The sequence below is a fragment of the Branchiostoma belcheri genome, unplaced genomic scaffold (genome assembly GCF_001625305.1).
Source record: "Branchiostoma belcheri isolate BF01 breed outbred unplaced genomic scaffold, Haploidv18h27 scaffold402, whole genome shotgun sequence".
NCBI lineage: Eukaryota > Metazoa > Chordata > Leptocardii > Amphioxiformes > Branchiostomatidae > Branchiostoma > Branchiostoma belcheri.
This window is the reverse complement of record NW_017804024.1, coordinates 65,686-76,674: the sequence shown is the minus strand read 5'-3', so window position 1 is coordinate 76,674 and position 10,989 is coordinate 65,686. Positions and strand designations below refer to the sequence as shown.

Here is a 10,989-nt window from a genome sequence, read left to right as displayed (position 1 = left end):
TTTTTGTAAGGAAATATTTTACAAACCGACATGTATACATGTAATGGCAAATAGAACCTCATATGTTTGTAAACAATAATAACAAAAACAGTTTTCCACGTCTATTTTCAACAAAAATAGGAGAACCTTTCCTGTTTGTTTCTATCGAGGATGGAATATTTCAAATTGAAGTCAAGGACGGGTCAAAGGTCAAGGTGTCATCACATATGGGGTTGCACGGGTCACTGGACTATGACCCTATGACTGACTTCATGTACTGGACAACTGATGACGACATCGAACGGACTCGTCGTGATGGAAGTAGGCTAGAGACCATTGTGGAGTTAGAAGCAAACAGTGGGTGATAATCGTCAATCCATTTCTTATTACTAATCATCGTTGTACATGTACAGTATGTCTTACGGAATTTCACATGTACAATGTATACGCTTGAAATACAGGCCGGGCATTCATTACCTCCGGGGAAGGAGATATCCTTCCGCGAGGAGGTTTTACTATTGTTCGAAACATTTCTGTCAGCAGCTGTTTCTCGCGATCGGCTGGACGGATTGGTCTGTTGTTCGGTATACGTATTGCTATTGGGCTGCAGATGGTGCAGAACGTTTTTGTTTAATTGCATATGTGCTTATGGGCATCGAAATAAAAGGTTTTTAAGTGCTCCGGACACCCCCGTTATGCTGAAAATGGAATTTACTATGTTGTTAAGGAATGGGGAGGTTGCAGTTTTGGGTCTTACCATTCAAAAGGGGTCAAACAGAGGGGTGTCTGGTTCCGATAAAAAATTTGGGTGACGGCGCAGCAATGACGGCGCGGGATGACGGCGGGGGTAATGGCGCGGCTGTCAGACTGAGACACGTTAATCAACAGTCCATACCGAACCAACCGTCAGTAGCCATGAAACCGGCATACAAACATATTACGCACATAACTTTCATACTACACACAAACAAATAACCTAAACCAATAGAAAAAAAAACCCGGAGGTTTGAAATCTACGATTTCCCTTGTTGTGGACTAAAATTGCAAGAAAAATCACGGCCTTGCTGTTCTGGTCAGTTTAAAACATCCACCCTTAAGCTTAAAGTAAAAAAGTCACTATTTGTAAAATCTTCATAAATATTGAGTTTTCAACGCAATTTGAATAAAATGTACCCCCCCCCCTCATTTTGTTCTGATCGACTGACTGCAACATATAACGACTGACTGCAACATATAACATATATCTCCATCTGTTGTTAAATGTAGCATACGTGTGGGGCCTAAGATTGGACCATGCTGGTGGGAATGTGTACTGGAGCGACAATAAAGGACGCATCTCAGTAGCCCGGAAGGACGGATCTTTTGTCAGGACACTTCTGACATCACAACGCTACCCTGGGCAGCTGGTCCTGGATCCCAGAAACGGGTAATTTCATTTAAAACAAGCAGGGCTCAAAAATGATTGTAGTGTGTTAGACATCATCTTTATTGAATTGACAAAACAATTCAAGCGGAATGATGTCAGAGGTCATAGTCGGTGATGAGACTCCATCCGAAAACGCTCCGGCAAATTTGTCCCCAACGCGCAAGTATTTGCTTGTTTTGGCTTTATTTTCATTTCTTTTGCTCGTCCCAAGCATACATTTGTTTACGCACCGCGATATCAAAAAAGAATAGTGAAATTTGACGGAAAATTAGAAATTAAATGTAGGCGCAATACAGCGGCGCTACCTGAGGCCAAGTAAAATTCATTAGGCAGTAAAAAAAGTCAGGTCTGAGAAGGGTCAAGAGAAAAATGGAAAATAGTTCTGCTGTAATCACGAAAAAAGTAATGTGCCGAGTTATTTTTTTTATTTTGCTCTTTACTGACATCTCAGATGAACTGTGTCTATGTTTCTTCATGTAGTGTATAATTTTTTTACAGACTCATGTACTGGTCAGATTTCATGGGGGCTATTGGCCGTGCAGCGATGGACGGCAACAACCAGACTACTATCATTAGGAGCTTGATTCATCCCTACGCCACTAGCATTGCAGTAGACTACACAGGTGAGAAAACAAGCAATAGAGAAACATCCTGGTAACAACCTATTAGTCCACAAAGGACAAGTTTGTTATAATACTGCTGCGGTTAAGTTATACATGCCCCCCCCCGCCTTTTTCTAGTGTCCTTCTTTTATCTGTAGGGCCAAAACTTTGATCAGGGACGCCATGTTTTCATCTTCATGGCTAGATGGTGATCTAAAAAAATGTAAAAACTTAAGCTAGTTACAGCCTTTTTTTAAACAGACATGTTTGAAACAGGAAACAAGTGAATTAATGGTGTCGTCTGCCCTCCAAAACGTTCTTAGAACGTCACATGATGGCAACATTAAGGAAAAAGAAGAGGTAGATAACTACTGAACTACTGAAACGTGATTTCTTATACAATACAAAATGTCTAAGAAAACGATTTTCCTTTTAAACTAATGAATGTTTTTCTCAAGCGTTAACCCTAAAACTCTAAAAAAATTGGGGTTACATGGGTAGGAGCTACATTGGAAGGGCCTGAAAAGGGCTCGGTGATCATAAGATATAAACTCCTTAAGGTTTACTTTATGTTAGTTATGTGTACACGACGATTAATGTTGGATCGAATCAAATGATAAACTAATTTGACTTACCATTGCTTACCTCGCACCTGTAACTATGTAATCATTTTTTATGGCTTCACCACACCACGAAGTGGTGTGGTGAAACCATATTGCTTTTTCTGATGTTTCTCCTCCTCCTTCTTCTTCTCCTCCTGCCATATCTTTAAATGGATTCAGCTTCTTCATTTTGGGGCCTAAGGATCTGAAATTTGGTATGGAGGTACAGTGGGCAAATACCCTTAGGCGTTTTTTAAATTTTTGTGATACAGGCTTTTAGAATGGTTTTATTTGAGTTTTTGGCTGTATTATAGCAAATGTATTACTGTGTCAGTGGGCAGTGTTAACCACATTTGGCATGAGTCATCACAATGGAATGCAGGGCATCAACCAATAGGCATGCAGCTTTCCTATCTTCTTCTTGCTGATTGGCTGTTGGGATTTAACTCGATTAACACCTGCACAGACCATTTCCACCTGCACAGAGCATTTCTTGCTGATTGGCTGTTGGGATTTAACTTGATTAACACCTGCACAGACCATTTCCATACTGACAGTATGTCTGTATTCAAGTGTTTTGGTAGGTATTTCAAGCTTTCCTGCTCCAGCATTGGAATGCGGGGCATGAACGTTTTTTTTTTGAAAATCAACAGTTTGCATTATGCAATTAAAAATCCTAACCAATAATGTAGGGAATAGCTAGCCAACTGTTGTAGTCTTAGTTGTATGTTACTTCATATTATAGTTATATCAATGTAAAGCATTGTTTTCCCTTGTGTTTCTCATTCTTTCCCTGCCATGTCGTAAAATGTGGTGAAGCCATCGCTGTATTTGCTCCAAAGCAAATATTGGCCTTTCTAGTGCTAAAATGTTTTTTTTTTTGGTCCTCTGCAGTATTTATTTAATATTGGCACTTTCTTTAAACATGAACAACAACATTATCATGCAAGTGATGATTCGATGGTAATCTGGATGTGTTTCTGTTTTTAAAAAAGTGTTTTTCTTCCAACCAGAGAATCGGTTGTACTATTCCGTTAACGACGTAATCTACAGCTCAGACATGCACGGCAACGATATACAACTTGTTAAGCCTGGATACGGGGAACGTGTCGGAGGGATAGCGGCTGATGCTGATTACATCTACTGGACAATTTACTCGACTGGTGAAGTCATAAGGCAAGAAAATCCCCTTCATATATTAGTTAAACTTTCTCGTACGAAACTGTAGGTATCATGGATAATTTAAGACGAATTCAAAAGCAATTGCTATTGAACAGGTAATACATTTTCCCTTCAGCATCTCTATGTAACGATTTGCTGACATAACGTTATATATCACAACTCCAGGTTATCCAAGTCCAGCATGAATCAGACTGTTCTGGTTGATGAACTGAGGAGGCCACGAGACATCTTCCTGTCCACGGCGTCTCCTCATAACGTCACCAATGGTAATTACCTTTGCCAGGAAGGTTATATTTCCGGTGGCATGTGCGTGTGTTTGTAAGAGTGTTACTGTGAAACACAGTCAGTGTTATTTTTAACCCTAAACAGTACACCTGGGGTCCGCGCGGACCCCAGCACTATATATTCTGTAATATCTTTTTTGTTTCTAAAGATTTTTTTCTGAAATTTTAGGTAATTGTCACCCACAAAGTTGTCTCTCAATACAGTGCAGAAAACTCCGTTTCTACCATTTATAAAAAAATTATATCTGATTTTCTTTTGGGGTCCGCGCGGACCCCAGCCGGCTTTCGATCATAATGGATACACTGGCGTTCTTATACATTCCCTTATTTCCGTTTTTATATGTTTTTATGCACTCATCGTATGTCTACCAAGTTTTCAGAGAATGGTGTAGTAATAGAATTAAATTTTAATAACTTTGGTGTAATTATGACATGGTATGACGTCAGAGCTAATAATATAGTCCGCCATATTGGATTTTGACCAATGACGTCATCAAATTACCATATTCTATGCATATTAAATGATTTTACTTATATTTAATTATGTAAGATGTTATCAATGTTGGAAAAGAAGTGTAATTTAATATACATTGTAAAACTCAGAAAATTTTTATGTTTAAACCAAAATTACTTCTATTTAAAAAAACTGCCTGCTACAAACCCGTTGCCATGGCAACACAAAAAAACATCAACTTACTAGTATTAAACTAACATGAACTTTTTTCCAGAGACATTTTAGGAAAGGTCTCCAAATTTGATACTTCTAGCGCAAGCCGTTTAGCCGCTATCTAAGATCAAAGTTGGGCCTCAAAAGCCCCTTCAGTCTGAAATGGGTTTAAAAATCGTGTATTTCTTCTTGTCTTCTTTTCTTCACCAAAAAATAGAAAAAGTTCAAAATGTATAATTTTCGTATGTAATGTGGACACAGAGTGTCACACATCAGTTTGCAAAACAATTGAGCTGGTAGCATGTTGATAATTTCTAAAACTTAGCAAAAAACTGCTCTGGGGTCCGCGCGGACCCCAGGTGTACAGATTAATCAGTCCGGGAAGGTGTACTGTTGAGGATTAAAGAGCATAGTATTACTACCTTAGGCCACACCAAGTAAATTTTATGGATGACGTCCTTTGGAGACCCTAAATCTAATGCGAGAGGGCGAAAAAAAAACAAGAAGGGCCCTAAAAAACAAGATGCCTAGATTAGAAATATACTAGGAGACAACAAATGTTAGGACACGAATTTAATGAGGTGACACAGTGTAACAAGCAAGAAGTCTTTTATTCATCATCAAAGCAGGTGGAACAGCAGTTGTCGTCCTGTCCTGTTTTCGCGTTACGGGTTTCACGTCAATCTGACGATTTGCGGCACTGTCGTGACTCTTTGGTCATAGTTACAGGAAGCGGAATTTCCTGTGTTTTTTTCGAGGAACAGGCCAAAATCAATGCGCGCGCGGACGTCATCCATAAAATTTACTTGGTGTGGCCTTAACAAGAATTCGGAGATCGCATACCTCCATCAAATATGGTTATGTCAACACAAATTACATATATTTGATATGTGATTGTGAAACTTTGTTCCTCTGGTAATGTTTAATTTCAATATTTCATCAGTAGTTAAGCACATGACCTCTTCATTAAAATCTACATTTTATGCATTTGTGTGGAAATAGCTTGGGAAGTTGTCAATTAGGAATCATGATAATTGGGATATAATCGCCGTAAAAATTTTCATCGGTGCAGTATGAAGATTAGTACCATTTTGATGACATGTTCAAATTAAAACAAAGAATGAAATGAAGATGATCAAATGTTATAATATTATCATGAAAGTTCATCTGTGTTGGTAGTAATCATAATAAAACGTTAAACTTTATTCCAACACACTATTTACAGGGATCAAATTTTCAGCGACCACTGTCGCCTTCATCAGGATAATTAATCTTATGTCCTACCTGGGCCGCGATTACGTTCGATACAGGTGTTCCGGCCCCTGTGATAACTAGCGGTACGGCCCGGGGGTTCTTACCGCGTACGGCCCGGCCCTTCCAAATGTTCCACAGAACGATTCGAACGCGTTTCGCCCTAACCGCGTGCAACGCTTTCGAAAATTCGAATGCAAAATTCGGACGTTGGAATTGATGTTGTTGCATTTTTTGGTTTAGGGACACCAACTTTCTGCTCATTTTGCATTGAAAGGCGTGTTTTCTTGGGTGGGTATGACATAAATAAAATACAACACGGTGTATTCCGCATCACCCTCGGTCCCAGCCCTCCCGCGGATCGGATCTCCCTCCGGCCTTCGGCCGTCGGGCGATCCGACGCGCGGTCGGGCTGGTACCTCGGGCGATACGGAATACCCCGTGTTGTATTCTATATATATATCAGAGCACTTCAGCCTTCACTTAATAGAGATGGTGGACGATATAAACTCCCTGGCACTGTTGATCAATTGCTTACGTCACGTATCAGTAAAGTCTCGTGTGAATAAGGTCACGTGTTTGTAAACCGTAACTCTCGCGAAATCACGTTGTGAAAACGACCACTTTAATGTTTTGGCCTGATAACCAATGGGAAATGGAGCCTTGTGATTGGTCGACGTCATCTGCTATGATATGATATGATATATGATAATAAGTAATAAGCTGATACATGATACATAAATAGACTATATAAATAGCCCTTAAAGGTTGGTTATGGATAGTGCAGTATACCTCTTTGGTCAATAATTGGGTTACATTAAAACGAGTAATAATGGCTTAATCATCCATATATTGTGCAAAAATAACGTTTATATTTGATAACAATACATGTAATTAGTGAAAATATACTTAGCTGTTATAACTTCCGCTACCTTTAGCTGTCGTAATATGTTTGTACCTGGAAAAACCTTGCAATCTGTGGCAACTGACTTTTATTACTTCACTGTTTGAGTATTTGTTTTTACACAATCATATCTGGAATCTTAACTTGCTCGTGTATCCGTATATCAGCCTGTTCCTCGTCCAATGGAGGATGCAAGGAGCTTTGCCTTGCCCATCCGGGGGGGAGAACGTGCGCCTGTCGGGATTCCTGGGAACTGCAGGAGGATGGACTGAGCTGTGAGTAGGATATCGTCTGGTGCCTCGTCTCAAAATAAAACCGACCAATCAGTTGTCACGTAATTAGTATAACGTAGGCTTTGATGTTTTTGCATTCGTCATTACGTTAATAAGCTAAAGTAGTCTCCGTCATGTACAATGTGGATTCTGTATTTGAGTTTATAAAGGTACATTCAGATAGATTTGATCAATTTTGCTCTATTGTTAGCACCCTTCGACAATCCAATCATGTCTCTGATGCCCCGGCGCACCTAAAATGATTTTCATCTCATGCTCATAATGCAAAAATGCATACTTTTTAAAGATATTTCAACCAGAGTTAATGTACTTATTGAAAGTACAATACATTTCTTGAGAGGTTAGGTTGCACGTGCTTGCGTTAACCATGCATAGGTACTTCGAATTACTAAAGTAACCTTCATGTTGTTACTACAGAGTGAGACTTGGTGTACAAGTAGTTAACTAGCAAAGTGGTAAGAATGCTCTAAATAGTCTCAATGTCAGATGAAAGGCCCAGTTATACCCGTTTGGTATCATATTTCTACAGGCTGTCCCTCTGGCTATACTGCATACGGGGGTGCGTGCTTCAAGGCGTACAACCAAGACAAAACCTATAGCCAGGCCAGAGAGGTGTGTGCAGCAGCAGCGGACGGGGCGCTCCTGGCCATGCCGAAGGACAAAGACGTGGACAACTTCGTGAGAGAGCTGAAGAACGCCGTGGATACAATCTCACATTTCTGGTTTGGCCTAAATGATGGGAACAATGAAGGTGAGTGGGTGTGGGAAGACGGGAATCAACACGACATCAGTACCGACTGGAACCTCTGGCAGCCGGGAGAACCCAACGGTAACGAGGGAGAAAACTGCGCGAACTACTATGGATCAGAGTGGAATGACGCACCGTGCTCCTCTGCTTACAAGTTTATCTGCCAGCTGGATGAAGGTACGTCACATAACGTCCTATAAGATTAACATACGTTTTCTTCAAAATTACAGTTCCTTCATTCTCCCCGACTCAGTTAGCTATCAATTCGTCCCCATCCTGATCATTTTACAGTAGTGGGATTGTGACCCAAATTTGCGCCGAATGTCAGCCGCTCCGAACGCTCCTTGCGATTAAAAACCTCAATAATTGTAAGTTCCTCACAATTCAACCATTGACTGCAAGGACTGGGTTATCTGCCCCACCCAATTACAATAATTTCCGATGAAGCAGAATCAGTTCAAAATCTTTAAAGCTTTATTATGTAACACTAGGGCGATAGTAAATTTTCTACTAATTATATATATAAATATATAATTTATTTACAGACTTGAATTAACCCTTCTACGGATCCATTTGTAAATAAAAGCTTAACGAGTGTGTTCAACAGTTAGAAACACAGCTGTCAGCCATGTTTGTTTGTTTGGCATCACAAACTTTGCGCTTTGTGCGGGCTGTTTTATGCGCGAATTATGTATGTCATAAATGTGCACAAACATAGCATATGTCCAGTTATAAAGTGGAAGAAAATTACAATCACGATTTTTTTTCGAATGAAATGCAAAAATGTTACATAATTCCTTTTTAAGAACTTAATGATTATGAACTTAAAGCAATCAGCTGCTCTCTGGGACATTTCCGCTGTGGACACGGACTTGCCTGTATCCTATCCTGGAAGCGTTGTGACGGGATCGCAGACTGCACGGACGGGAGTGATGAGGAGGGCTGTGGTAAGTCACTGTTATGAGCCCATGTAGCATGTACGTGTACTAAACTTGTAGTTGTTCGTAGGTCAGTATTCCTAATGCCGAAGTTACATTTCTAACGGGGGCCCGAGCTGCATGTGGCGGACGCCAGTCATGGTCACAATTAGGTTACGGCCTCGTCCCGATTTTTTTATGGGTTCACCACACCACGAAGTGGTGTGGTGAAACCATATTGCTTTTTCTGATGTTTCTCCTCCTCCTCCTTCTCCTGCCATTTTTATGGGTTCACCACACCACGAAGTGGTGGTGAACCCATATTGCTTTTTCTGATATTTCTTCTCCTCCTCCTCCTCCTGCCACTTCTTTAAATTGATTCAACTCCTTCATTTTTGGGCGAAATTACCTGTAATTTCGTATAGAGGTAGAGTGGGTAAATACCCTTAGGCGTTTTTTAAATTTTTTGATACAAGCTTTTACAATCGTTTTATTTGCTTTTTAGTGGTCCCCATAGGAAAGTACTGTGGGGCGTACGCGCGTGACGTAATAAGAAAGGAATTCGGGGGAAGGCCCAAATATGGGCATACAAGCAGGTGTGGTCATGTTTGCAGATGTGGCTGTTGATTGGCTGTTGGCTAATTAATTTATTTACTACCATTTTCACGTACCAGCGCAGCTGGTCCACGCGGTCTCGGCCGTGGGCCATGATACTCTGATATTGGATACCGATTCGTGTGATTCCTATAAACATTTCACCTAACTACGAACTAGTTGGAAGAATTATAGCTGCATGGATGCCTGTATATGATTTTAACAAACACTGAAAATCTGACGCAAAAACTGGCAGATATTTTGCTCTTCTCTGTTGGAACAACGCAAGCGGGAGGTCAATGACCTGCGCCCCGCGAGTACTGTAAACAACGGTACGTAATGTGTATCGTCACGCGCGCGCCACGGTATCAACAATTTTCCACAATCTTCACCGACTAGTATTATATATTCTGTTATCGATTTCTGAAGAATCACCAAAATTGTAGAGTGTATCTCCTAGAAAGTCCCTTACTAGTACTTGAAGCGATCGTTACCGCCATGTTGTCCACTTTATATGACATACAATGCAGAGAGTAATGGAAACGTGTCCAGATAGCTCGGTTGGTAACGCGCAGGGCTGCAAGTCCAGACATTATGAGTTCGAACCCCGGTACACTGGATATTTTTAATTATCCTTTTTACAATTTTAACATTTTTAACAATTTCAACAATTTTAACCATTTTAACCATTTTACATTTTAACAATTTCAACATTTAATTTTAACATTTTCGTTTTAATATCCATTGCTTTGCTTTTAACATTCCAAAACTGATTGTTCTTACTCAAGAATTTCAATAACTTCGAATGTTAGTTTTTTGTAATTTTTTTCAACATACAAACCAAAATCACTTTGATGTTGTCACAAAAGTAACATCTGTGCGCGCATCGGTTTTCGTTCATTTAAAAACTACAAGTACAAAACATCTGGAAACTAAGCAAACATACTCAGTAAATTGATTGCTGTAATTCCCGATTTTTTTCACTGTACCGCAACGCAAGCGGGGGGTCAATGTTCACGGTTTTCACTGTCACCTCTGTATTGTGAACTTATCATTACAGTTAGGAAATAATTCCCGGACTTCTTTTTCCTGCAACTGTCACCACCGTGAATATATACTTCCGTGAACATGTCCATTTTTCTCAGGCCGTGAAAATTTTGCTTCCGTTAGTAGTAGTTACAATCTCGTCAAAAGTGTAAAGTAAAGCTGTCGAGATTTAAAGTGCGTGTCGTTGTACCTTTGTAAAAAAAGGGAGATAATTGCCAAGTGCCAGTTTTGTAAATACCTGTCGAGATTCAAACAGCTTGTCCTTGTATAATTGCAGTATGATTTATTTAGAATCTCTCATTTTTGTTTGGGGAAGGGTATGGAGTGAAATTCCTACATTTGCTCCGAAGCAAATGTTGGCCTTTCTAGTGTTTCTCATTCTTTCCCTGCCATGTCGTAAAATGTGGTGAACCCATCGCTATATTTGCTCCAAAGCAAATATTGGCCTTTCTAGTTTAAATGGATTCAGCTTCTTCATTTTAGGGCCTAAGGT

General features: G+C 40.0%; 1 protein-coding gene across 1 annotated transcript in view; it reads left to right on the top strand.

Moving 5' to 3' along the window:
* Positions 1-206: 206 nt before the first annotated feature.
* The window catches only part of LOC109477667, a 27,456-nt gene continuing 16,673 nt past the window's right edge, over positions 207-10,989 (top strand). The window contains exons 1-8 of the mRNA XM_019779006.1: positions 207-336; positions 1,246-1,405; positions 1,904-2,028; positions 3,623-3,785; positions 3,957-4,057; positions 7,065-7,172; positions 7,720-8,115; positions 8,769-8,885. Coding sequence (XP_019634565.1) covers positions 207-336; positions 1,246-1,405; positions 1,904-2,028; positions 3,623-3,785; positions 3,957-4,057; positions 7,065-7,172; positions 7,720-8,115; positions 8,769-8,885 — 1,300 coding nt within the window. The remainder of the gene's footprint in view (positions 337-1,245; positions 1,406-1,903; positions 2,029-3,622; positions 3,786-3,956; positions 4,058-7,064; positions 7,173-7,719; positions 8,116-8,768; positions 8,886-10,989) is intronic.